The sequence below is a fragment of the Melospiza melodia genome, chromosome 21 (assembly GCF_035770615.1).
Source record: "Melospiza melodia melodia isolate bMelMel2 chromosome 21, bMelMel2.pri, whole genome shotgun sequence".
Taxonomy (NCBI): Eukaryota; Metazoa; Chordata; class Aves; order Passeriformes; family Passerellidae; genus Melospiza; species Melospiza melodia.
The window spans coordinates 6,974,730-7,002,727 of record NC_086214.1 but is presented as its reverse complement, the minus strand read 5'-3'; the positions used below and the strand labels follow the sequence as shown (position 1 = coordinate 7,002,727).

At 43.0% G+C, this 27,998-nt stretch overlaps 1 protein-coding gene across 1 annotated transcript; it reads left to right on the top strand.

Annotated features, from left to right (window-relative positions):
- The first annotated feature begins 893 nt into the window (after positions 1-893).
- Positions 894-26,171, top strand: LOC134427649 (protein spinster homolog 3-like). The gene is made up of 11 exons (XM_063173672.1): positions 894-1,231; positions 5,121-5,186; positions 5,668-5,804; positions 6,310-6,461; positions 7,332-7,398; positions 8,141-8,331; positions 10,188-10,340; positions 14,046-14,235; positions 16,768-16,833; positions 21,492-21,590; positions 25,121-26,171. Exons 1-11 carry the CDS (start codon positions 1,024-1,026, stop codon positions 25,286-25,288), a joined length of 1,497 nt encoding a protein of 498 aa, XP_063029742.1. The 5' UTR covers positions 894-1,023; the 3' UTR covers positions 25,289-26,171.
- The last annotated feature ends 1,827 nt before the right edge of the window (positions 26,172-27,998 follow it).

Below are 27,998 nucleotides of genomic sequence, written 5' to 3'. Positions count from 1 at the left end.
GAGATAAAAGAAGAAGACAGAATGAAATAGTAGAGTTGGGCACATGGAAGCAAAGGAGTGTGCATTTTGCAAAAGGGCCAAAAATGGTAGGTGCTATTTTGTTTATCAGTTAGTCTAAAGTGTAAAATACCCAGTTCTTAAAAAAAGCCCAACCACAGACCTGTGTCTTCATGCATGAGTCACGAACCATAAGCAGTCCTTCTTCAAATTAGCTGCCTCACTCTTAAACTCTTAGAGTTTGCTGGTAATTTTCACTTTAAATTTTATTAACAGAGTGCAAAAAATAAATTAGCTTCTCAAGTTGTAATCCACAAAGTCGCTCAAAAGACATGTGACTGAATACTTCTAAAAATGTGAGTGGACAGAAGAAAAAAGGCAGATAAAAGTGTCTACATGCACCAAAAGAGCAAGAATGCCTTCCTGTGCCCTCTCCTCCTCCCCTTTTGGACCTGTTGTTTGGGGGAGAAAGGGGAAAACATCCCTGTTTTAAAGGCTGATTGTGTTCTTTCTTTCTTTCTTTCTTTCTTTCTTTCTTTCTTTCTTTCTTTCTTTCTTTCTTTCTTTCTTTCTTTCTTTCTTTCTTTCTTTCTTTCTTTCTTTCTTTCTTTCTTTCTTTCTTTCTTTCTTTCTTTCTTTCTTTCTTTCTTTCTTTCTTTCTTTCTTTCTTCTGCAGAAAGACTATTTCTAGCTCTGACAACTCACTGACAACATAGAATACTGTTATTTTTGCATTTGTACTTTCTGTGTGAACACTGTGGAGTTGTTTTATTTCTTGGGTGCACAATGGATTACTTTGCTTTTGTTTACACTTACTTTGCCTTGTCTTCAAGGCCACTTTTGCAAAACACAGCACTGAAGTTTTTTTTCTTTTAAGTTCTTCTGACTGCAAGGAACATTTCAGTTCTTGGTGCCTGTGCTTCAGTCCGGAAATGACCGTAGTGATTGAAGTTCCTCATAGCCCCAACACATCAATTTTGTGTGAGGAAATGCTTCAACATCCCTGCTGAGTGTCTGCACTGAGCCATGCAACCCCCCTGTGAGCATGAAGACACAAACCTGCTGCTCCAGCCACTGTTGGAGGGACAGAGTTATGGAGCTGCTGCAGCAGATGGGACCCAGTGTCCATCAGTGGCTGTGCCAAGGAACAGCCCAGCAAAGAGAGATTGCCTGGTTGTTGCTGTGCTGTGCTTTGGGAATTTGATAAATTTCATTGATTGGTTCATTGTGCCAGGTGAGAACCCATTTTTCTCTTCTAAAGAAAAAGAAATTTAATTTCTTAGCAGCTCTCTACAAATGTTTCTAAAGTAAGGATATGCTTTATGTCTTTTTACTTTCTCTCATTTATCTGCTTTAACCTGTTGATCATGCTCTTAATGAAGCTTCCAGTTATAAATCTGGAAATACCTAGGAGGGATTTATTAGGTAGGAGGGATTTATTAGGTATTAATAGTTAGTAGAATGCTTATAAAAATAAAAGAGTACTTTAAAATCTAGGTCTCTTGTAAACAGACTTTAGCATACAGGGCAACTGGTCCATTTTTGTGGCTGGATTCTACAGAAATGTGAGTAGGGAGCTTCTCTTTACTGTGCAGAGCAGTTTACAAGGCCTTCTTTGCACCTAGCAGATTCTATATGTTATTCTTTTAGCTGAAGAATACTGATGCTATTCCCTCCATTACAAATTCAAGAACTATGTGATCTTTGTGATAACTTTGTTATCCATGGTAGTGTAGTTTGCTTAGGGGAGGCTTAACTTCCTTGTGAGCTGCTGGCAGCCATGTGATTTCTGCAATTAAGAGTGAAACATGATTGTGGAAAAAGAATGGAGACCCACTTCCTTAAGCCTTCCCCCACCCAAGTTATGACTTGTTGTCTAATAAATAATATGCTTCCTCCTAAATATGATTTTTAAACTATTTTTTCCCAGCTGAAAACAACCAAGAGTTGCTTACAGTAAACTGGAGGGAAAATATGGGGTTTTTCTCCCACATAAATTGTGGTCTATGTAAATTCTTCTATTTAGTACTACTCCTAAGCATCTCCCATGCTTCCAGGGATCTGACTTAGAAAATAGGGAAAACACTTGTTGTGAGCTTGCTGTATTTTACTTCTGAGTGGCTGGGAAACAGAATTGTTTTAAACCTTGAAAAAACCCAAAGGATGGATTATTGATTTGGAATTAATACCTAGTTACAGTATACAAAGTAATTTTGCTACTTTGACCATTCAGAAATTTAGGACATTCAGTCAGTGTCTTTAGAAATGGAGAGTGTAGTGGGTTTAAGAGTTTGAGCTTGGTTTTTTGAGTACTTTTTAACAACACAAGAGGGAAGGAAGCAGAGTAGGAGTGCAGTAGGAGTGCATGCTGAATGTCACTGCAAGGCTGTGAGTGAAAAACTCCTGTGTGTGCCTTCTGTTGTGAAGTAGCTTTCCTTGGAGAAGGGCAGGGGACAGAAGAGAATGAAAATACCTTCAAGGAAGAGCTTGGATGCTAGAAAGGTATCCCCTTGGAGGGTTAAGAGTAAGAAACCATTTGGCTCATTCCAGGCTTTCAACTATTCAGGGGCTCCTGAACCAGTTAAGAGCTTAAAATTCTCCCACTGTGCTCTTGTGAGTGAGGTACCTTCAGGGACATGCAAGAATTCAAGAGCAGAGGTGGGGACAGTGCCCAGCCCTTTGAAACATCCTCTTTAATTACACTACATGACCAAACCCCATTTTACTGGGTTCTGTGACTGCTGGGCCATGGGGAAGTCTGTCAGCTGCAGTTTATACACAGCAATATGCACTGACTGCTCACCTGCTGGAATTCAGTGCCACTGCAGAATTCTTGCAGCAGCACATTTGAGTTTGGCTGTCCCAGTGTGTGACCATGCTGTCAGATTCAGCTCACAGGAAGGGGAGGAAGGGGAGGTGTGAGGATCTGCTCAGAAGTGAACTGGCAGCAGTTACCAAGCTGTGGTTTCCGGATAGTTCTGCTCCCAGGCTGTGACAGTGTTTGCATCACAGAAAACAAGCTCTTCCCCTTAGCTGTCTGCTGATTTCAGGAGTGTGGGGCTGTGCCTCAGGAGTGTGGGGCCGTGCCTCAGGAGTGCGGGGCTGTGCCCCGAGTGTGGGGCCGTGCCCGAGTGTGGGGCCGTGCCTCAGGAGTGCGGGGCCGTGCCCCAGGAGTGTGGGGCTGTGCCCGAGTGTGGGGCCGTGCCCGAGTGTGGGGCCGTGCCTCAGGAGTGCGGGGCCGTGCCCCAGGAGTGTGGGGCTGTGCCTCAGGAGTGTGGGGCCGTGCCCGAGTGTGGGGCTGTGCCTCAGGAGTGTGGGGCCGTGCCCCAGGAGTGTGGGGCTGTGCCCGAGTGTGGGGCCGTGCCCCAGGAGTGCGGGGCTATGCCCTGAGTGTGGGGCTGTGCCCGAGTGTGGGGCCGTGCCCCAGGAGTGTGGGGCTGTGCCCGAGTGTGGGGCCGTGCCCCAGGAGTGCGGGGCTATGCCCTGAGTGTGGGGCTGTGCCCGAGTGTGGGGCTGTGCCCGAGTGTGGGGCTGTGCCTCAGGAGTGTGGGGCCGTGCCCTGAGTGCGGGGCTATGCCCTGAGTGCGGGGCTATGCCCTGAGTGTGGGGCTGTGCCCGAGTGTGGGGCCGTGCCTCAGGAGTGCGGGGCTATGCCCTGAGTGTGGGGCTGTGCCCGAGTGTGGGGCTGTGCCTCAGGAGTGTGGGGCCGTGCCCGAGTGTGGGGCCGTGCCCGAGTGTGGGGCCGTGCCTCAGGAGTGCGGGGCTGTGCCCCGAGTGTGGGGCTATGCCCGAGTGTGGGGCCGTGCCCCGAGTGTGGGAGTTTCTGTTGAAACTAGTGACCATGCAGACCTTTCCCCTCTTTTCTGTCCACCAAACTGCTCAAAACCATTCCTTATAATTTGCCAGGATCTGGAAGGGTCAGTTATTTTAGTTACGTGGAGAGGATGACATTTTAATGGTGCTCAGTGTGAATGTTAGTTTGAGATGAAGTTGTGGTTCTGTTCAAGGCTTGGTAGCTGTGATTTTTTCTAAATACTCCACGAGACCAAACCTGAATTCCTCTAATATAGTATTTCTGTGCATTGATCACTGGCTGCCAGAAAGGAAGGATATAATTGATTGTCCTGTTTTAATGATGCAAAATGTTTGAATTAAATCTTTTGTTTAAACTTTTAAAACCGTTAGGAAACCCCTAAATGTGAAATTTGTTCAAGAGTCACTGAGAAACAGCTGTAAACCTCTGGAGCTGCTGTTAGGCTGGACCTCGATCTAGAGTGACTTGAAGTCACATCAGTAAATAGTGAGTGGAGTGATGCTGCAGCCATGGGGAGAAAATGGATTTAGCTTTAAATTAGTGATCCCACACTGCTTTTAAGTGGCTGGAGCAGTGTAGTTCATGGCGCAATGTGTAAAACACAGAAGGGAAGAAGGGAGAAGGGGGGGCCTCCTGCTGACCTCACCCACTCCCTTCTGCTGCAGATGAGCTCCTGTGAGCACAGCAGGCAAACTACACAGAACTTGTTCTCTTAAGTGGTGGTGGTTTCATCCTCTTAACAATGTTATGACTTCATCTATTTTGACAAAATTGAAGTGGCATGAGAAGTAAATGTCTTTTATAATTGATATCTTTCAACACTGGAGTACAGGTATGGTTTTTCAAAGTAGTATCTTGTATTTTCAGTTGGTTTTCAGCAGTGTAAATAGAAATACAAGAGGTGAGATGGAAGAGATGGAAGATCTGCAGCTCTGGCATGGTATAGAGAAGAAAATGACTTTTTTGTCTGAACATCCACTGTTTTGTTCTGCATTGTGCCCATTAAACTTTGAAATCTAAATTTTTCATGTTCTTAGGTGCTAATGGTGCAAAAGAAGCAGAACAGGAGTGGTTGAAACAGTGGGTAAACTAACTCTCATAAGACCCTTATAGTGGAAGATCATTATTTTTATCTATATTGATAAGAATTCTTAATCCTCTGTGCATCTCCTGCTTGTGGTACAGTAATGGCTTATATCTAAACTAAAATCTAAATGTGCTGCAGTTCTTGCAAGCCCTGGTTTTGGGTTAGCAGTAACCAGGATGAGCAGGGTGCTTTGCTGTCATTCAATGTGTGCCTCTGTTGCAGGGATCCTGTTGGATATACAGAAATACTTTGGGCTCAGTGATGGGAAGACAGGTCTACTGCAGACAGGTAATAAAATCTCCTCAGTCCAGAGAGCTGAATTTGCCTTGCCCCCCTGTGGTCTGCTCCTAAAACACAGACCAGTTACTTAGCTCCTCTAGTTCCTCCTTCTATGTGGCATTGCTCACTTCCACTTGTGGGCAGGCTGACTATAGTGCAAAACTGAATGTCACACTGGAGTTGGGTTCTTCAAAAATCCCACAGTATGTGAGTATGTGAATCACAAAAGATGAAGGGTTTCTCAAGAAAGTTGAGTAATTCACATACATTCACATTGTTTAATTCAATTCACATCCATTTTATTGCTGAATAGATATTTTGAGTCTGCATTTGTCTTTTTCCAAATATCAATCCTCCTCCTAATCCTAGAAACTCAGCCTGCCTTTAACCCCTGCTGTAAAATAACCTGAGTTTATCTGAGGGCTGAGCAGTACATAAATGACAAAAATATTCAGATCAATATTGTCTTTGTTCATTGTTGGATTTTCAGTGTTCACCTTGTGTTACATGCTGGCTGCCCCCATCTTTGGGTACCTGGGAGATCGCTACAACAGGAAGATCATCCTTGGAGCTGGGATTTTCTTCTGGTCTGGTGTGACCTTGGGGAGCTCGTTCATCACTCAGTCAGTATGTTGCTTTTTAGAGGGTGCCATGAAAATAACTGCACACATCTTGCAGCACTTGATAGATTTCTTCTCTAATCACATTTGGAAAAGCATCAGTGACCACTCATTTCCCAAGCCTTAAGCTTGGACTAAATATACTCCAGGACTCTGGAGTCCAGCCTAGGCAATAGAGAACCCACACATTATTGCTGTGATTGATGGGGTTTCATTGTTGTCGTGAATGATTTTTGTTTATGACCTTACAGTGTGGCAGCTTGTTGGTTACATGTGCTCTATTCACCCTGTCCTGAAATTCCCTCTGGGTGTCACTCTGGGAAGTCACTGCTGTGCAGAAAGAGAAAGCCAAGCAGTGAGAAGTGAGGGGAGCAGGTGTGAGTGGAGGGAATACAGACACAGGCAAAAGGCAGTTGAATTCTGATTTCCTCTGCTTGATTTCACCACTAAAATGCCCCTCTTTTCTTTCTTGCATGGACTTTTTTTGACTTTAATATGTCTTTTCCCTGCAGCATTACAAGATATTTGTTCTTTCACGAGGACTGGTTGGCATTGGCTCTGCCAGTTACTCCACCATAGCACCTACCATCATTGCAGACTTGTTTGAGGAAGGAAAAAGGACCACAGTGTTATCTATCTTCTACATCTTCATTCCAGTGGGCAGGTTGGTTTCTTGCAGTGGCCTTTTGAAATTCTGTCTGACCACACCTGCAATTCAATATACCCTGAGCCCTAATCAGATTTATTTTGATGTATTTCTTCATTGGCTCTTACAAAGGGATTTGTCACTTCCTTGGCAAGTTTGAATAGAGCTGATTAGTTGTATTTCTCTACTTACCTTGAGAAAAATTCACTTTTCCCCCCTAACATTTTTAGGGAGAGTCTAGACTCCGGAAACTCTGGCTTTGAATAAAATATTGAATCTTTTCTAAAAGAAATATGTGCACAAGAGTATGTAATTTATTTCTGTGTTTTGGGAGACAAAAGCTTTTAGATATTAGTTCATTTGACAGATTTTTAAAAAACCCTCCATTAAGTGTCTCCCAAGGAAGAGCTGGTTACTTCCCTCTTCTCTTTTAGTTAAATTCACATCTGAAGAAAAGGTGGAGAAGAGCTTTTCAAATGGTTTAGAGGCATACTCTGTATCAGAGCAGGCAGCCAAGGCTGGGCCCAGAAGGTAGAAAAAAACTAAAGAAATTCCTGCAGGGCATAATTCCTTTGGCTAGCACAGGAGGGAGTAGGTAATAAAATGTTTTATGGGCTCTTTGATCCGGGTTTGCAGTGTCATTCTACAGAATATGTATTCCAAGGGGAATCTGGGACATTTCTGTCATCATCTCAAGTCTGCTCTGAGGAGGTTTGACTCTCTTTTTAATACTGGCTGGCAAGCAGACTAGCACACACCATGGGGGTTATTTCTGTTTATCCCTTTGGAAAACGATGACAGAACATTCTCCTTAGCTGGCAGGACATGTCATTTCAGCCATCCAAAATTCACTGGTGCTTACTGACCATTCCTCTCTGTTGTTTGCAGTGGCTGTGGTTATATGCTGGCAGCTGGCATGGCAAAAAGCACGGGAGACTGGCACTGGGCATTCAGGGTGAGTCACTTTAATCCACTGTAAAATCAAAATCATCACTGGGGTTTGGATTCTTTTATGTTCATTGTGTTAAAGGTGAGCAGTGGGAGGACTTCCTACCCTCTGACAGGTCAGGAATGTGCTGTTTAGGAGAAGTTTTCCTGCAGGACAAGTGGCAGCTTTCTGCCTAGCTCTGATAGGTGTAGGTGAAATTGTACAGCAGCCAGGCAGGTGCTGATGTTCCTCTTACCTGAGGGCACATTTGGAATGGTTGTTACTGCACCAAGACCTCCTCAAACAGAGGAATTTGAAGGTAAAATTATCACTATACTGGTAGCACCAGAGTTCTGGAATGCTGTTGGGAACAACTCCTTTGAATACAAAATCAGCTAACACATGCAGGTGAGTGGGGCAGAGTATTTATTGGAATAACTCTGATGCTGTTCAGGTAACATTGGTGGCTGCATCAGTGATTCTTGTGTTTGTGGCTAGAATACAGTACAGTTTTCTTTTCACATGTTTTTTTTTTAATCAGAGGGAGGAGCAATTAGGTACCTGTATGATAGAGAGGAAGACTCTATTATCTTTTCTTCAAAGCCACCAAAGTCACTATTTTTCTTTACAAATATGACCTAAACCAGCACATATCTATTTCTGAACATATCTGCAATTTTCTACTAGTGATTCTAATGCAACTGGAATTTCTGTGGAGTTCTCACTATAAGAAAACAGATCTTTGATCTAACCAACCTTGTGTCTACAGGTAACTCCTTGCATGGGAGGCCTGGCACTGCTTCTCCTGCTTCTACTGGTCCCTCACAAGATCCAGAGAAAGACAGCAGCCCACAGAGCCCTGAGCATCTCTGGCATGATAGGAGGAGCAGATGAGAAGCCAGATGTCTACAGAGCTACCAGGACTAGTTGGTGTCAAGATGTGGGGTCACTTGTCAAGAAGTAAGTGGTATAAGAAATATGTCCATTGAGTCCACTTTGCCCCTTTGAGCCACATGCTCTATGAAAGAGGGTGGAAACACCATTAGTAAAAAGTTTTCTTCTACTTTTTAAAAGTAATTCTGCAAAAGAGATAAAAAATTTCTTTGCTTCTTCTATCCTCCCATTTTGAGGAGGGGGAAAGGGGAGAAGTTATGATGGCAGTTTGCTCCTATTTGAATCCAAAGCTCTACTTTTTACTAAATTTTCCCTTTCCTACAGAAGCTAGATTGGTGAAAGTGCATAATTTTCTGATGTAAATTTATTTATAATTCTTAGCACCTGAGGAAGGTTGGATTAGGATATCTCAGGCACTCTGTGATATTTGGGAACCTGCTGTGCATGAAGTCAAAGTTTGTGGGATATGCTTTATAAAGTAATTATCCATGTGTTTTGATGGGCTGAGCTGTGGCTGGCAGATGACATCTTCCTTTTAATCACATAAAAATTAAAGATGCAGCTGCCCTGCAGGGTGGAATAGACAGGTTGCTCGGTGCTGTGCCCCGCAGCCGGGCGGTGCCAGGCGGTGCCAGGCGGTGCCAGGGCAGGACGAGGCGCTGCAGCGGTCAGGGAACAGCAGGTGCCGCTGTGCAGCTGCGCCGGAGCCGGCTGCGCCTGCCGCTGCCTTCCAGTCCGGCGCTTTTCGTTTCAAGACTTGCTGTCTTGGGACATCGTTTCTCTTTGGAGTGTTCTTCCAGACCGTCCAGCGTTTTCCAACTGCCGGCTGAATCTGCATCCTCTTTACATCCTGATCAGCGGGTACATTAGAGATCAATTTTGTGGGATCACAATTTGTAGGCACTACATCCAGAACTGAATAAAAAATACATTTTCCTGAATCAAAAACCCAAATGAACCTTTCTGACATTTCAACAACTAGACTATCTCCAAAATTGCTTTCCTACAGAGATGTTCCAGTGTAAAAAAATATCTTTTAATTTTATTTTCCTTTAGCAATTGATTCTCATTTTCTTTTCCTTGGGCAATTGATTTCCAAAGCATAAAGACATACTGCTGAAAAACTATGTGGTTGCACTTTTAATCAAGTCCAAGAGCACTTTATCTTTAGGAAATGGAGAATTAGGTTAATTTCTTAACAAATCCTCTAGTTTGGTGGTCACCTGATCATTTGCAGCAGTCTTTAGATTTCATACATCCCTATTGACCTCAAAGGGGATTTTCTCCTGAAGTATTAATGACAAAGAGTCTGGCAAAAATTTAATTTTCTCCTAGAACAGGGCAGGAAGGAGACAAGGTTTGGACAGTTTTCAAAAATGCTTCTCCTTTTGTCTGAACCTTGCTGTGGAGATTGAGTCTGTTTTTACTCAGGTAGAGTTAAGGAGTGCTCCAGCCCAGCCCAAACCCAGATGTTGCTCTCATTTATACTGGTTACAGAAACAGCTTAAAACCCGAGGCATTCAAACTTGAACATAGAACCCTTTCCTTTAGGTACTAAGCTATACAAAACCATTAAATTATTGCTCACTCTCTATTGTTACACTTCTGCTATCAAAATATTCACAGCAATTGTTTTGGCAGAAGTTGGCATGAAATCTGCAAGAGACCAGGATTTAACATCAAATCAGTAGGTCATACCCTTTGCTCTAATTAGTACTTTATTGTTGAATTTCATAATAAAGCCTGATCAGAGTTCAGATATTCAAGGGAGGGGATTTTGATTACCAGATGTCTGAACACATTGTTTTGTTATTGTGTTATTGCTTGAAATCCTGGGTGTTGCAGGTAGGTTTTCCCTTTTTCCTCACACACCATTCATTCTAATATCTCTCAGCTGTTTTTTGGTTTTTTCATACTTTCAGCTGTAGTTTTGTCTGTTCCTCACTGGGTCTGACTGCCATGGCCTTTGTCACTGGAGCCCTGGGAATGTGGATGCCACTGTTTCTGTACAGAGCTCAGGTTGTCCAGGGCCTTGTCCCACCATGCCTCCAGGACTCCTGCAATTCATCTAACAGGTGAGCTGTGCCTTGGGAGCATTCCTGGAAACACTGCAGGGGGCTCAATCACAGCTGCTTTCCTGAGGGGAGGATGCTGTGGTGGTTCCAGTTGTGGTTTCTCTGGGTCTGGATTGAAGGCACTCAGGACAGAAGTTCGTGTTTGGACTCAGGTGTTTGTTATTTCTTATCAGTAAAACAGTCTCACTACTGTGAGTTCTGCAGCTTTTCATTAGAAGGCACAAAATGGCCAACAATCTCTTGTTCCAAGGTCTTTTAAGACTAAACTATCCAATTAAGAACTGACACCTGGATTATTTTCCCTTTTAACCCAGTAACTGATCCCAAGAGCCCTCAATGCAGACTTTCCTGCCCAATTACAAAATGCCATCCAAACCCATGGAGAAGGAGGAAGAAGAAGGAAGAAGAAGAAACCCAGGATGACACCCTGTGCCCTCCATCTTGCTTCCATCCACAACTCACCAAAAATCCCAAAACCTCAATTTCTCACCAAGTGATATACCTACACTACTCTCTATAATCTATTTCACATTTTTATGGATTCCAGTCTATTCTGGAGTTTAGGAAACTTTCTCCATGAATGAGGGTCAAAGTCAGTGCTCCCCTGTGGGTCAGGACATCCCAGAGCAGACAGAGAAATATTCCCTGTGTGCCCTGGGTTTGCACATGATGTGACCAGGCACTTCTTGGGAAGGCAATGGGGTGTGAATGTTAAATTGCCTCCAGTTATCTGAGACACTCCCCTTTGGTTGTTTGTTTATAATCACTCAGTTTACTGGAAAGATGCTGCCAGCCCTATTTCAGTAAAATGGGAAGAAGCTGTAATAGCAACAGTTGTGGGGAAAAGGGAGCAGCTTTAGCAAGGAGTTTTTAGTTGACAAATGGCTGTGCACCCCAAGTTACTTAAATATCCATTTAAGTATATTTAAATCCTGTGTTGTAGTAACTTGTCTATTATCTTCTTATTCTGTTTTTGTAATCCATGCCATATTGGTGAGTTCACTGTGGGTCCCAGCTTGAAGAAAGCTTGCTGATTTTGATGTAGTATCAGATCATCACATCAAACCAGGATCTTGTGAATAGCTGCCAGCAGAGCTCTGCTTACAAAGCATGTCCAGACCAATGAAGATTCATGAATAGTATCAAATATTGTAAAGGAAGGGGAATTTACACTAGTAGAACAATTTGAAGTAGTCATGACACACCTTTTTGTAGATCCCTTTTCCCCACCAAGAAAGAGAAGTTTTTCTTCACAGTGTGTTGTCCAGAATACAAATATGTATTCAGTGTTCCTCTTGAGTCTTCACAGCTTCCCTCAGTCACAGTGAGCACTGGGGCTGACTCCTGGCAGTGGTCTCCATACAAATATCCCTTTCTCCCAGAGGTATCCCAAGTCTTGTTTCAGTCTCTGCTTTTGTAATGGATTTCAGAGAACTAAGTGCTTATTGCATGGCCTTTCCAGATAAAAACAATTAAAGGGAAAAGCAGTAATCACACCTTCAATGTATCCTCTGCTAATGGGATTTTTCTGGTTTTCTGCAATGGAATAATTGAGTCAACTCAGATGTGATTTCTCAGTTGTAGCAAAACCAGATGGATTGAAGAGTCATCCCAAAATCCTTTCAAGGGAAATCAATTGTCCTTCCAGGATGCCACCAGTGGCACATTCCTTATCAATGAACAGTACTAGGAAGGGAGTGAAGCCCAGGAGTCTGGCTCAGGGTAGGCAGATGAGGGAAGCTGAACAGTTTAAGATGTTTGTCTGTATCTGTTCACACATGCAGTTTAAGTACTTCCTTTGTTAATTTGAAGGTGTTGGCCTCTAGTTTGTTTTCTAATCCACTTCTGAATTATTATTCCACAGTAGTGTTGCTAGACCAGACATGGTCTTCAGGGAAGTGAAACAGAGCATTTGATAGTTTAACCTCATGTACAGCTTCTTATAGGATGCTTTAAAAATAACCTTGGCATAAGCTCATGCCAGAAGCAGCATAAGGCTGGCTTTGGACTGTTATTCCAAGGGGATGTAAAGAAAGAGAACATAAACTACTGTGTCAGACCTGATGGTGCTGGAGGAACTGAGCTGCACATTACCAGACCTGCCCAGGGATACTTTTAAAGATGTTTTTCCCTCTGGCTGTTCAGCACTTGCAGACTTTGTTTAAGGATCAGGACTGTGTCACAGACTCCTTGGAAACACAGACTCAAATGGCACCACAACTGATTCAAGTCTCGATGCTTTCAAGGTAGATAAATAGGCAGTGTGAAGTTTTTGTTCAGGTCTTTGTGCAAACACTTTCAAACAGATCAGAGAGATAAGTGAGCATTCTCAGCCCCTGAAGGATCCCATAGGAGCCTTTCCCCAGTACCAGGCTTCTGTACTTTCCTACTCCCTGTCAACTGAACTGTGCTTGGGTTTAGTTTTGGCCATTCTCTTTTATTCCAGCTGCAGGTTTATTTCAACTACAGTTTACACATGAGCATTCTAAACACAATTCCATGAATGCTTCAATCAACTAATGTCACCTTGGAACTTGCCTCTCTTGAACAAATGTCTGAGATTATTCTGCCAAGTGACAATCTATAATGTCACTATCAAGCTATAGTCAGTGATGGATCAGAATCCTGAAGAACATGCAGGGAGAGTACAAATTTTCTTAAAGTTTGTTATCTTGCATAGCAATACCTTTTTTTTTTTTCCTTGTAGCATTATTGAGTTCCTAATCAGCCAGAAAGAAATTAAGAAGTGGATGTTCTGTAGTTTAAAGGAACAGATCATGTCCCAGCTGGTTACTTTGCTTTGCAGTTAGAAAAGTTCAGGAAAATGTACAGAACTTGCCATGTAGCACTCTAAAATATTCAGAAGTGCTTGTGCTCAGAATACATTGATCCTGCCCCTGCTTGCCTCCAGAGAATTATGGTGCAGTGGCACCAGTGATCTTGTGCAAGAGATTTGTTTGTCATTGGGGGGATCTCACTGGGAGAGAGACAAAAAGCACACATGCAAGTCCCTTTGGAAGCTGAATCTTCTCAACTATTCTGACATGTTCTTTTAAAACATGAACTTGTGGTTCCTGAAGAACACATTTGCATTTGCAGACACACAAAGCTGAATGGTATTGGAAACCCTGTGTTCAGAAAATGCTACATGGAGCTGCCAGTAGTGACCTATTCAGTACTCTTTGAACTCTTCTGGGAAGTGGTAGGTGTTTCCCATAGTCAGAGAAGTGACTCATCTCAGCTGTGCTAAGCAGAGGGTTGTAATTTAGATGTGGATCATTCCACGTGCTAGGATCCCTTCCAAGGCAGCAGATTGTGATACAGGGTTACTCCATCTGTGTTTCAGGGATGGTTGGCTGGATTGATTCACAGGGTAACCACAATGACTCTGTCTCCTCTAAATCACAGCATGTCCAGGCCAGATTGTACTGAGCAGAGCCCTGCCTGAGCCTGGGTGCACAACACCTGCTCTGCAAATGGGAAAATATCTTCTCCAGGGGATACAGCCACCATTGCAAAGCCACAGCTTCAGCTGGGGCTTGGGACTGCATCCATTTAGAAGGAGTGGGAGGGTCACATCAAATGGAATAAAATTCAGCTTCCCTATTAAAGATTCCTCTAAAACTACAGGTACAAGCTAACACCATTTATTTTTCCACAGTACAGTTTTACAATGCTCAGCTGAATCCTTTGCTTTGTCACCAGCCTAATATTTGGAGGCATCACCATTGGGACAGGAATCCTGGGTATTATTGCTGGGGCAGAAGCTGCAAGACATTTAAGGAAGATAAACAACAAAGCTGATCCTCTGATCTGTGCCACGAGCATGTTCCTTTCTGCCCTGTGCCTCTACATAGCTCTGATGGTGGCCCAGACAAACATCCTTTCCACTTTTGTAAGTGACAATTAGCAAAATGTCTTTTGGCCTCCTAGGGAGAATGGGAAGGGGGAGGAGGAGGCAAGGGGTGATTTTGCAGATTTTTCTGCAGTCTTTCAGACCATCAAGAGGTTTCAGTGACTTGTGGCAAGGTTTCCAGGTAAGCTGAGGGCTCTGATGCTCCCATAGCTGAGATCTGTCCTGTGAGAGCCACACTGGGCAGTCCTTGGTACAGAATAAAGAGCAGACAGAGCACAAAACCTGGGCCTGGGGTCCTGCAGAGTGCCCACACTGAAGAACAGAATAGTAACTATGCATTTAGCTGGGTTGAAACATGGCCCTTATGCAAAAATGTAGTTAAAGCAAGTCTCAATCTTATGTTAATTTTTAATGCTTTGTGCCTAATTTAGTATTCTTATTTATTTTTGCTCTCTGAGTACTTAAAGGTTGGTGTAGTTGGGGCTGTGCAATATACACTGTTCTTGCTAAGAATAATTTAGCCCTCACCTTCAAAGGCCCAGATCACTAGCTGATCTTCAAAGTCAAGCTTTTGGCAATACAAACTGAAGTATAAATCACTTAAATTCCATTCTCAGTCAAAGGGAAAACAGAAACTTACTAGGAATGAGAAAAAAATCCCTGTAAGAGGGAACTGAATGTAAACCCTATTTCAACTGTAATCTGGTAACAGCTGGGGAAAGACTCCTGTGCATTTTTCTGACTCCACAGCCAAAATCACCATGATTAACATGTAAAGTAAAGTAAATTACAGTAATCAACAGTTCTCTGCAAAAGGGCACTTTGCATGTTTTTTGCTTCTAAGAATAATGCTTGTTCAAAGAGGTTTTCCTTCTGACTCGTCAGGAATGTGTATTCCTGTGGAAAAACACCTTTACACCAAAAGAAAACACAAGTGGATTTGCCTGAGTGTGTCTACACAAAGCAGAATGTGAAATGTGAAGTTTATTTTGGATTCAATAGTGGGGATCTGAGTGCCCACAAGAATTACACATTGTCTTTTTCTGCTCCTCAGAGTCCCACAGGCTCCAGGTAGACTGGAGGTAGAGAACAGCAGTTTGATTTGCCAGTCTGTGTTAGATGAGTGAATCAATATATTTGGTTGGAACTATCAAAACATACCTTTTATTAGAATCATAGAATCACAGAATAATAGAATCAGGTTTGGGGTTGGAAAGAACCTTATAGCTCATCTAGTTCCACTCCCCTGTCATGGGCAGTGACACTTTCCATTAGACCAGGTTGCTCCAAGCCCTGTCTAACCTGGCCTTGAACATTTGCAGGGATGGGGCAGCCACAGCTGCTCTGGACACCCTGTGCCAGGGCCTCAGCACCCTCAGAGGGAAGAATTTCTTCCTTGTATCTAATAATTTAATACATTAATCATAATATCTGTATCTAAAGCATTGTGAAGGAGAAGATGTCTGGATAATGGTTTGTACTAAGTATATCAGTGCTTCAAGGAACTTTTTCCCCCAAACTGGCTTGGGAAGAAAACAAATGAACAGAACAGAGAAGAACCACAGGATGTATGGATATCCTAGGTCTATTATCTATATTTATTACCTACAGGATATCTATAGGTATCCTGGGTATTCTAGGTCTAGTTCTCCTTAGGAGAATGAAAGCAACCCCTACAAAAATACCTGAGTTTGTCACTGTGCCTTTCCTATGCTGTGTTTTTATCAACCAGGGACAACATCCTGACCAAGACCTTACCAAACACAGTGCTGGCACCTGTTGTAACAATGTGCCATCAGTCTGATTAGTAGATAAGAACATTGTGCCCCGTGCCATGTGACTGTGTGACCTGTATTTCTGAAGAGATTCTGTTTTCTAGCACTGCTCCACCTCAATGGTGTAACTTTAATCCTTTTCCTCCTTTAAGTCTTGCTCAGTCTGGGCAGGCTGCTCCAATCTGTGTCCAGGGCTGGCTGAAAGGGTTAATATTTTCTGAGGCCCTCAGCTATAAGAACTGTTCAGTGCCCTACCCCTTTTCCTCATGGCTGGGTCTCCATCTGTGATGGATTAGAGATTTCCCACAGGACACCACGGTTTGGAGACTGCCTGTTCCTTGGAGTCCATCCCATTTTGGAGGTTCTCTCTCTGGAGGAGGCCTTAAGAGTACTTGTACTGACCCAGAGGTGTTCACTTGGCTTCATTTCCATCCCTGTGCACTTTGTAAACCTGTGCTGAGTCTTCCTCTTCCATAGATCTTGCTTTTCTCTTCTTGGGTTCAGTAGTTCATAGCAGTTCATTTGGGAGGGTGGTATATGTTTCCTATTTTGGCTCTTCTGCTGAGGATTTGTGACTCAAACACCTTCTTTGGTTCTTTTCCCCACCTTTAAGATGAAGTTAGTGTTTGTAAGCATAGACAGAGGTGTTTAATTTAGAAGTAATTTAGAAGTAGGACAACTCTTGCATAGATAAGCAGAGTCAGTGAGCCTGCCTCATCTTCACAATATAGAGGGGCAATGCAGAGTACAGCAGAGTATAGCATAGTATAGTCACTGCTTTTTTTCTGTTTTGCAGATTTTTATTGCATTTGGAGAACTGTTTTTGTCTGTAAACTGGGCTGTTGTGACAGACATACTGCTGGTAAGTGCTCATGCAACTATTTCCTTATTTCAAGGTTTTGACAATGTAATATTGTTCCTAAGCCTGCATCATCTTGGTGGCATTCTGGGGACAGCTGAAAAAAACTCCTACAGAGAATCCCCTTGTTGGAATCCTGCTTGGAATCACTGCCACAATGTACTGCTGGGCAAGGATGCCAGTGGCAATAAGGGTGTGGTGGTGCAGTAGTCCAAGTTATTATAATCCCAGGAAGATGTCCTGATTTGGATGGAAGTCATGCACATGGTATTCTCTAGTGCTGTGTGTACCCATTGTATTTTGGCTTCTGTACAGCTCTGTGTTGTCAGATATCTACTAGAAAATGGCCTGCACCAGAAACAAGGTAATTTTGTGCCTATAATCAGGTTTTCTATTTGTTTTCCAGAGATTTGAAAGGATGATCCAAATGAGGCAAAGTTGATAGTCCATGAACTATTAGCAAGTTCCCTTAGTTCAGAATACAGGGCAGATGAATTCCAGCTCTTGCAAGTCCAGTTCAGAAGTGTGCTACACTGCCAGAGCATCAGGCCAGCAGTGATGCTTAAGGGACTCCTGGGAATTCCAGGACTGACACCACAAGCCAGGGAATAGCAGTGCATGGTTTCATTTGGATTCTGTCATCAGTAATTTCTTCAGAAAGGAGTGATGTGAATAGCACACATCTTGTAGCACAGTTTGTCTAGACTGTGATGAGCAGCTTCTTTTTATCATTTCAAAGGTTTTTACTGTAAATAAAAATTTGGCAACCTTTCATTTAGGTTGTAGCTCCACAGTCACTAATAGATGTCTGTGTAAACCCTGGGGCAGATACTGTGATTGCTGCACTACACAGATCATTATAGTCTTATCAAGTAGTTTATATGACTTTTTTTTAATAACCCATAATATGAACAATTTGAATATGGTTTATCAGTGCAATAAGCAAAAAAATGCTCATATCTGATAGACTGCAGAAAGCTGATTTAAATACCAAAGTAAATTATTTATATGATTGACAGTTCTTTTGTTGCTACTTGTGGGCATAAAACAAAATATTAAAATTAACATTACCCTTTTCTCTGAGGCGTAGATCACCCAAGGGACCCAAACTCTACTTTGGGATCTCTGTGCTGAGAAACTGTGGATGTGATGGTAACCCTAATATTTCAAGCAGGCTCCCTGTGAGACAGGGACTGTTCAGACAAGTGTGGTACTGGCACAATGCTGCTGCAGGTGGCACTGAAGGTGGGGAAATTGTGTAAAGTCATCAGGACAAGTGAGAGAAGGCACAAAGTTAAGGGACAGCAGAACAGAGATCTTTGTTTATTCCCAAGCAAATGAGAGTGTTCCCCATTTTATGTAATAGTGTTTCATTCTAAGGGAGCTGAAATCTATTTGCAGGTTGCTGCTGCAAACTTCATGGTCATAATAAAAGTTTTATTTAAGAACCACAGTGAGTGCATTCATGTGTAGCACAACATGCAGAGGTGCACAATAGCAGTTCACAAGAAGGAAAGGAAAAACCATTGCAGCCTGTGGCTCCAGTGGAGCACAGGTCAGTGGCCCTTGCTATCACAGGAGCTGGAAATTGCTGGCACTGTGTCTGAGTTGCTCAGATATACAAATTGCTTGGTATCTCTACTGGCTAACTGAACCCTAGAAGTGGACAAGCTGAGCAGAGATGAAAGTACCCCTATTACAGTGTAAAAGGATCAGAAAGCACATTGCCAAATGCTGAGCACTCTGTAGTGACCAAAGGGACCAGCTGGGAAGCGCTACAGAGCTCTCCTTGCACTGCCTGACCCTGCCTTGCTGTGAGTCTGTTTATCTCTGTATTTCCTAGCTGAAGAACCTCTCTTTACATTCTGATTGAGATGAAGGAATGGAACTACTGACATTTCATGGGTCTTCAGCAAAGTCCTGCTGACACTGACTGTGCATTATGTTCTCTTTCACGGTGCTGCTCTCTACATGTCAGTTTTCTGCACTCTGGAATTTTAATAAAATAGTAAATAATGCAGTCAGCATTAGTCAATTGGCTGCTTGCTTAAAATCTCAGCCAGCAGCCAGGAGGGTTTTGATTCTTATTTAACTCTCACAGAATGGTCAGAAAGAATTATCCTATGAGATAATTGCAGCAGTGAACAGGTGCAGAACAACTATCACTGGTCCAGACTGATGGGTTTACTTATCTTCTGTTTCAGTTTATTTTAAAATAATTGGGGTTTTTTGCACCAGAAGCAAGTATAAATACCATTGCCATTCTTTTTACATGAGTTGAGGCACCAACTTTTTTAAGTTTCTCAATTTACTTTTCTTTGAACTCCTACATCTGTATTTTAATTCTGTCCTCTGTCACTGTTAAAGAGGAAGGTGACATCACTGAGTTAGGAAATGGTGATACATGGTGAGGAGAGAGAGGCAGATAGTTGCTATCAGCTCTTTATTTCAATTCCTTACTGAATCCAAACAGAGCTTTTGTTCACTTCCATCACTCCAATCTCAGCTTTCTGAGGGAATGCTGCATCACATTGCAGCCTGCAGGAAATCTGTGGGGAGCATCATTGCCATATCCTGGATCCATGTAAATCTAGAAATGAAGGAAGTTGTCTCCCAGGTGACCAACATCCCTCACTTCCATTTATTTTAGAATATTGTGGGGTTAGTTAGCAGCAATATTGTATCAACTGGGAACAAGTGGGGAGCTGAAAAGTTTGGCATAGCAGAGCACTGGGGTGCTGTGTTACCCTGGGAACAGATATCAATTTTATTACCACAAATGTGCTTTGGGTTGGATCTCTTGAATTCTAAATGCTACTAATTATTTTATCAGAAAATGATGGAATTGAGCTGAATTTGTAGATGTCTGCTCATTCAGTGGCAATCTCATTTGGGAGTTGGGTTTCATCCTGTTCAAACCCCATGGGCTCAGTGTATTACTGCTGTTATATTGACTGAAGGGTGCCATAGAAAACAGCAGTAATTTCTCTTTCTGCCTTGTTTCCTGTATGAACTGGTAGGATCTCTGATAATGTAGCTGGATTTGCTAATGCATGTTCTTAGTGTGCCATGAAAATGACTTTTCTTTCTTCCCATGGTACTATAACCACACAATGTAGCCAGGAATTCATTTCTCCTGCGACCTGTGGAGCTGAAGGCAAGGAAGATGCTGCCTGAATGATAAGGACTTCTCCCTTTGTGGCCTATTCATCAAGAGGCATTGCATGTAGCCACCTTTGTGCCTCCTATTCAGTGTAAACACAAAGGTACCTGCTGAACCACTGCAATCCTCATGTGCAAGTGGAGAAGTGCTGTAGCTGCCTTGCTGGTTTGTTCAGAGGCTGTTCTTGGAGTGTTCCTTATGAAATGTTTGCCATCTGTGAGGTTGTGGAACTCTATTTTTTAGGGTTTTGGCAGCTAATAGTGTAGGAGATGTTGGAATTGGAGGGGTTTGGGAAGGCTACCAAGGCGTCCCTGTCTTTGGAAGTGCCCTGGGAGGTACACAAGTGTTCACCAGTCTGTGTGTTCCATCTGCTTTTTCAGCTGACAGCTCTGAGGCAGAGTCTGCAGGAGGTCTCAAACCTCCAGAGGCAGCACAAGGGATCTGCAAACTGCTCCTGTTGGGGCACCTGCTTCTGTTCAGTATCTGGGCTGGATCTCCTCAGAGGAGAAGTGTGCAGGATGTCACCTCCACTCCTGCCATGGTGTGGGGTCCTGGGCAGTCATTGTGACCAGGCAGGACCCCACGGCTTCCTCAGAGTCCCTGTGGAACTCTGTTTTGTTTCTTCTTTTCCTGGTGGATCCCACAGGGCCTTGAGCTCTTGAGAATAGTTTCTGTTGTGCAGAGGAACCTGAGTGATAGCAGAGTTTGCATGAGCCCTGAAACTATAGGAAATGCCCCATCCTTCTCTTGTGTTTTTCTTGTTACAGTTTTGTTCCATCTCTTGTAGTTGCAGATATGGGATATTAAATAAAGGTAGTAAGGAAGTGGTGCAAGGCACTGGAGAGACAAAGTACATTTAGCCTTTCTCATGCTTGCAATGCCCATGATATATTGAGTGCATAACAATATTTGATTTGCATCTCTCAAACACAGCCTGTCATTATCCATAAAAGAAATTTGAGTCTAGGACAGATGACATGAAAACCTCAGAGAGCCAAGAGCTGACAGGCTCCAGTCTAGTACAGTCTGTCACAGCCAGGTCTGCTCCCCAAGCTCAGAGTTTCCTATTGTAGTTTTTTTGTCTCTGCACAAGAGAGCCTGTTCACAAAGTGTGCATGCTCATCATCCAGGTAGGTTCTGAGAGAGAAAAAAGAAGTGGGTAGACTGCAGAGCCTCAGTGTAGGCCATGGTGTGCTTTGGCCTCAGTGAGGAGGAGCTGTTGGATTGTTCCTCCATCCCATGGGTGGCCAGGATTTCAGAACAGCCAATCTCACACAGCTCTGCTCCTACACTGCCTGGGGACTGGATGCAGTGTCATGGCAACATGACATCACAGTGCTTTTCTGTGAAATTTGTCTTACAAAGTTGTAAACAGTGTTTGAATCTGAAGTACATCAGTGTTGCTCTGTCCATGTCTCTGGGATATTCTGGAAGCAGCTGGGCACTGCTGAAGTTCCTGTGTTGATGTTCCCTCTCTGTGGGCTCTGCTTTGTTTCAGTACGTGGTGGCACCGAGGCGACAATCCACAGCCATTGCCCTGCAGATTTTGGTCAGCCATTTGCTGGGAGATGCAGGCAGCCCATACCTCATTGGAGCTGTAAGTGAATTCTCTCCTTACTGAATTTGCCTTAGGGTAAAACTTCTAGAAATTGATAGACACTCACAGAATCACAGGCACTACCCAGTCCAAACCAAATAATTACTCAATTTGCTGTCTCTGAGTCTAAGACACAGAGACATTGTTTTAAGTGCATGAAGCACTTGGTCCTGTGACACTGCTTGTAGGTGAGAATAGTTCTATGCAGTGTGTAGAAATTTACAGACTCATATATTTTTAGAGGCATGCATTTTTGCAGATTTTGGTCAGCCATTTGCTGGGAGATGCAGGCAGCCCATACCTCATCAAGGCTGTAAGTGAATTCTCTCCTTACTGAATTTTCCTTAGGGTAAAACTTCTAGAAACTAATAGACAGATACTCACAGAATCATGGGCACTACCTGGTCCAACACCAGAAATTACTCAAATTGCTGGCCCTGAGTCTAGGACACATTTTCCTTTTTACTTGCATGAAGCACTTGGTCCTGTGACACTGCTTGCAGGTGTGAATAGTTCTATGCAGTGTGTAGAAATTTACAAACTCATATCTTTTTAGAGGCATGCATTTTTGCAGATTTTGGTCAGCCATTTGCTGCGAGATGCAGGCAGCCCATTCCTCATTGGAGCTGTAAGTGAATTCTCTCCTTACTGAGGGGTAAAACTTCTAGAAATTGATAGACACTCACAGAATCACAGGCACTACCTGATCCAACACCAGAAATTACTCAAATTGCTGGCCCTGAGTCTAAGACACAGAGACATTGTTTTAAGTGCATGAAGCACTTGGTCCTGTGACACTGCTTGTAGGTGAGAATAGTTCTATGCACTGTGTAGAAATTTACAAACTCATATATTTTTAGAGGCATGCATTTTTGCAGATTTTGGTCAGCCATTTGCTGGGAGATGCAGGCAGCCCATACCTCATCAAGGCTGTAAGTGAATTCTTTCCTTACTGAATTTTCCTTAGGGTAAAACTTCTAGAAACTAATAGACAGATACTCACAGAATCATGGGCACTACCTGGTCCAACACCAGAAATTACTCAAATTGCTGGCCCTGAGTCTAAGACACAGAGATATTTTCCTAAATGTTTTTTACCTGCATGAAGCACTTGGTCCTGTGACACTGCTTGCAGGTGTGAATAGTTCTATGCAGTGTGTAGAAATTTACAGACTCATATATTTTTTGAGGCATACATTTTTGCAGAGACAGTGTCATAGGATTTAAGCACTTTCTGCTAAGTTTGAGAGTTTCATGGAAATTAATTCAATGTGTTAAAACCCAAGACTTAGTTCAAATCTTGAAGTTTGAAATCTTGCAATAAGTCTTGAAAATCAGAACAAAAGTGGTGCAATGGTTGTCTTTAAATACTACTTGACCTTTAAAGCTGTGGTCTCAAATCACCTTAACCCTGAATTCCCACATTCCTTGAGACCTGATTTCTCTGCCCTTCCTACATTTACTTGATCTTAGGTGCTTCTGTGCAAATCAGCCTCATTCTGCTTTCTCTGTGCAGTTCATTAATTTTAGTTCCAGTGGACCCTGTCAGTATCATTTCCTTCCTCCATTTATTTTAAGTAGCTAACAAAGGACCCATTTTGAATTTTCTGCTTTACTTGACATGGGAGATTGAGTCTTTGTCAGTGATTTAAAGTTTAGTTTTTATGAAAGTTTATTTAAAGAGTTCACCCCCTGTTAACAGTGTCAGGGTGAGACAGGGCCAGCAATGCCCAAGTGAGCTGTGCCTGCACAGCTGCTGCTGGCCCAGCCACACAGGGGGTTCCCCTTGTCCTCAGCTGGGTGAAACCCAGAGTCTCAACTGTGTCATCTGTCTGGAAGAGAAGAGAGCCTCTCTCCCTGAGGGATTACCCCTGCTGACTTCCTTTTTTTGGCAAATGAAGAAATCACTTTGCTTCTTGGTGTTAGGGAACTCCTGCTCTCACACATATCTGACTGTACATGTGTGAGAACACAACAACCAACATCCCTGTGGAAAATGCTGAGATGGGATGCAAAAATGGGAGGTACCCCAGCAGCTGAAATGTGTCTTGTTCATTCTCCCTTTGACCAATGTATTGATTTAGGCTTTCTACCTGAAAGATGAAACTGTTTGTGCCCCTTGCTCTGTGCTTTGCCCTGTTTGGGCAGAACTGAGGCTTTGTGCTGATCCTGCCTGTCACTGTGTGCAGGACCAGCAGAAGTCACCTTAAAGAGCAGCTCTTGAAAGAGTGAAGACCCTAAAAAACCCTAAAACCTAAAAAAAGCTTATCCAGATGAGATTAATCTCAGAACAGAGGCATTAAACCCAGGAATAAAACTGCTCTGTGTCCAAGTGGGTTCCTGTGTATGGAGCACCCATTCTGTCCTCTGGAATGTTCTGTGAGCCCTTACACCAACACTTCCCATGACTGCTGAAGGTGAAACACCAATCTTCTACTTTCATGTCCTGATAGTGTTTCCTAACCTGCTTCAGCCAAACTTTTAGCTTAAAAATCTATCTGAAGAATCAGGGAATTTTCTTTTTCAAAGCCTGTTTTTCTTCCCTCTGCACCCCAGAGATTTTTTTCACTAAACATTTTAAAATTAAATGTATTAGGTTTGTATCATGGCCATTATGCTTGCTGTAATCCCTAGGTACCCATTTAGAGTTGATCTTCCTCTTATCTTCCTAAACTGTCATAAATAATCATAGAAACCCAGCAAAGGTTGAAGAGTCTTGTATTTATGCATTTCAAGTCACACAGTATATTCTAACCTTCAAGAACAAATGTGGGAATAAAAATGACTGCTTTCACCATTTATCTTTTTGTTTATGCTGAGAAGAGATTTCAGGTTCCTGGGTTAAGTATTGAATCTAACTGAGTTTCTGGAAATCAGATTTTCCTTCTGTCTACAAAAATAAAATTAATGTTTATCATTTATAGCCTTTACACCCTCATTCTCCCACCAGTGCAAAAAGCACCTGCCTGGTATTTTCTTCCTCCCACTTACTCACAGTGTCACTCCATAACTCCTCAAATGCCTTTTGGCTCAAAAGCAGACCCCACTCTTGTCTTAGGTTAATTTCAATCTTTTCCCTGTCTTATGAGTGTTCTTGTGCCTGTATTGCTGCTTGACTCTCTGTTTCTATACATTGAGTTTCAACAAGGGAGGCAGAAGTTACTGAACAGGATCAAGAAATGCCAAAGGTCACTGCCCAAGGCCCAGCCTGTGCTGGTAGTCTGGAGGTGGGCTAGAAAATGGTAAAATGTTTCCTGCTCTTGTGACTGGAGGCACTGAAGGTGTAAAACAACATGAGATTTCTTGACCCTTTGGAATCACAGAATCACAGAATAAGGATGGATAAGGATAAGCTGGAGAGCAGTGCAGTACAGCTGTGCTGGGTACTGGTTTGGCAAACTTTGGGAGCAAACTCTCATCCCTGCCTGCCTCTTTTATTCTTTTCAAGGCTCACAGTGTGAAGAGTCAGTTTCAAGCAGGAGAGGATGGAGGTGTTATTCCAGATTAATGCAGCCTTGTTCCCTCCCCAGATCTCCAATGCCATCCAGGCCAGGAACGTGCCCTCGCTGCAGTGGAGTTTCAGGAGCATGCAGTACAGCTTTGTCACCTGTGCCTTTGTGGGGGTCTTTGGAGGAGGATTTTTCCTCCTGACATCTTTCTACGTCGAGGAAGATCGGAAAGAAGCACAGAGGCTCTGAGGTGTCTGTGTTTGTAACTTTGAAACCTGGATGTGGTCACCTGTGTGACACCAGCCATGGGATTGTCTCTGTAACATCAAACCATGTTAATGTCTGCCTTATGGTAATGCCACATCAGTCTCTATAAAAAAGATAAGGACAAAATCTCAGTGAAGTCTCAGATTAAACAAACCTTTCACACTGAGCAAAACAGACCACAGAGCTCACAAGCAAAATGCTGTTAGTGCAAAATGCTGCAGTACATGGAAACAACATCCTTTACTGTAGTGCACCCCTGCAGACTTCATGGAACATCAGGTTCTTTTTCTACTCTGATTTTTCTCAGCCCTGTAGAACCAGTCCTGTCTCTCTGTAGCACTTCTCCCTCTTTCCTAAAAGAAGTCATGTTCAAAGTAAAAAGATTTACAAAAAACCTTTTGAACTGGACAGAGACCTGTCCTCAAGCACCTGGATTCTTACAGCCCCCTTCTGCTCAGGCTTGGTTTTCTAGGTACCAGCAATGAACTGTCCCTCAAAGGAAGATGAACTCTGGGAGAGAGTTTGCCCAGAAGAAAAGAATGTCCTCCCTTTTTTCTTTCCCTTTTTGCTTAATGAGATACAGCTGGGGAAAAGGCCAAATCACAATTTCTCCATATGGCACCAAATCCTGCATACTGAATTTTTGGATGCTTTTGACTGCAAGTCAAAATTGCTCATGCTTTGGCATATGGCAACTCCTCCCCCATCCATAACCAGGCCCTTGTCCTCTGTGGGCTGGGGAGCTCCAGAGGGTGTTTTACAGAGCTGTCACCAGCAGGACTGCTGACCTCAACAAGGCAGAACCTCTTGAGGCACAACATCTCCTGGAGGTCAGGGAGGCCTGTGAGCTCTCAGCAGGATGAGACTTGCCTGTAGAATTTGGAACATGTAGGTACTAAAAAGAGTGGTTTAAGTTGTCTAAAATGACCAAGAGAAGCAGAAACAATCAAAGTCGTGTCAGATTCAAGACTGGAGGGTTGGGATTATTTTATATGTAACATCTTAATGGTGTGCCTCTTCCTAATACTTGGAGGCTCCTCACTGTATCCTCAGGCCTTGGGTAAGTATCTCCTCTCATGAGTGAGCAGTAGCACCTGTAGAACCACTTAACTACAACTGTCCATTTGAACTCTAATCTCCAAAGTGAAGGGGATTTTGGATGTGCTATCTGTTGTCACAATATTATGCCAGGTACCAAACAGGACATGACCACTGTGGCCAATTTCCACTGTTTGTCCTGGCTTAGCTCCCAGTAGCACCTTAAAGCCCAAGCAAGATATTGGCAAGTGAATTGTAAAGTGTTGTAAATTTTGCATGATTTTCCCAGTAAATCATAAGCACAATATTCCTGTAATAAATATCTAATGTCACTGTAAATAGCATAATTCAGTTACTGCAGGTTTTTGTTCTTCCCTCTGTCTACCTAGTATTTAAAAAAATCTGTTCTGAAATCTGTCTTAAACCTAGGTAGTGAAATGTGACCATTGTGGGAAATAATAGAGAAACTTTGTGGTACTCAGTGAGATTGTAATAATTGTCTTTAAAATAAAAGTTTGTATTCTGAAAGATTGAGCAACTTTTTCTGGTTGTAAAACTAGCCATGGCCATTATAGCACTGACCTTTTGGAAATCCCTGTGCTGCCAGGGACCTCATATCCAAGAAGGGATTTTGCTCTTGGATATGAATGCTTGCAAAGGTCCTAAGTGCTTCAGCCATGGCAGGATTTCAGCAGCTCCATGTGCTTCTCTATTGGTACATTCAGGATTTGCCCTGCAAACAGTTGAGTAATTTATCACTTTTGTTATGTCAGCATTAAATTCCTCTTTAAAAAATTCATCAGGAGCTGCACCTGGCCCACTGTGCAGGCACGTATTTGACATATGAGCAAGAGATGCCAAATGCTGTTCTGTAAATGGTACAAGCAAACTCCTCCCTCCTCCTACTCCAATCTCCTCTGTGAAAGTCAGTGCCTAGAAATGAGCAGGATCACACTGACTAGTCATCCCATCTTGTCAAATGCCTGCCTCTTTTCATTTCAATTTATGGGCAAAGAAGGTGTGTTTTTGTTATTTTTTTCTGCATTTAGCAGGACTAACAAGTGGATAATCTGAGCTGTGCCTGGGCCTCCCTGGAGCTGCCCTGTCTCACTGAGAGCTGCTGGCAGAGGCCAAGGAGAGATGCAGCCCCTGCCTGGAACAGCCCAGGGAGCTGCTTCCATCAGCTGCTTGGTCCTGTCTCCTAAAGATGGAACTCCCTCACTAGGATTTGTATGAGTAGCATTTCTTAACATTTTTTGCGTATCTTGATTTTGCTTCCTAGTGGGTGTCACCAAACTCTGCATGGAGGGGTTCCCTTAGTGCTGGAGGGGGCTGTGCTGCACTGGAGCTATTTCAGACATTCCAGTCTTGTCATGCCACCAACAACCTGTGTTGGGGAAAGTCACAGAGTCCTGGCCATGGCCAGTGGAGGAACTGAGATTTTCAGGCCTCAACTGAAATACCAGTTGTTTTCTATAGTTCTAATTAAGTACAAATAAGAGAAAAATGGAGGGCTTTAAATAAAGTTACTAAATCAGCTGCTCTGTCTGCATTGGAAAGAGCTGCTGCTGGTTGTTTGAGATTGTTTTGCAGCATTCCTGCTGCAGGGAATCTGTCCCTTGGAGCAACTGAATGATAATCAAACAAGTTGTTA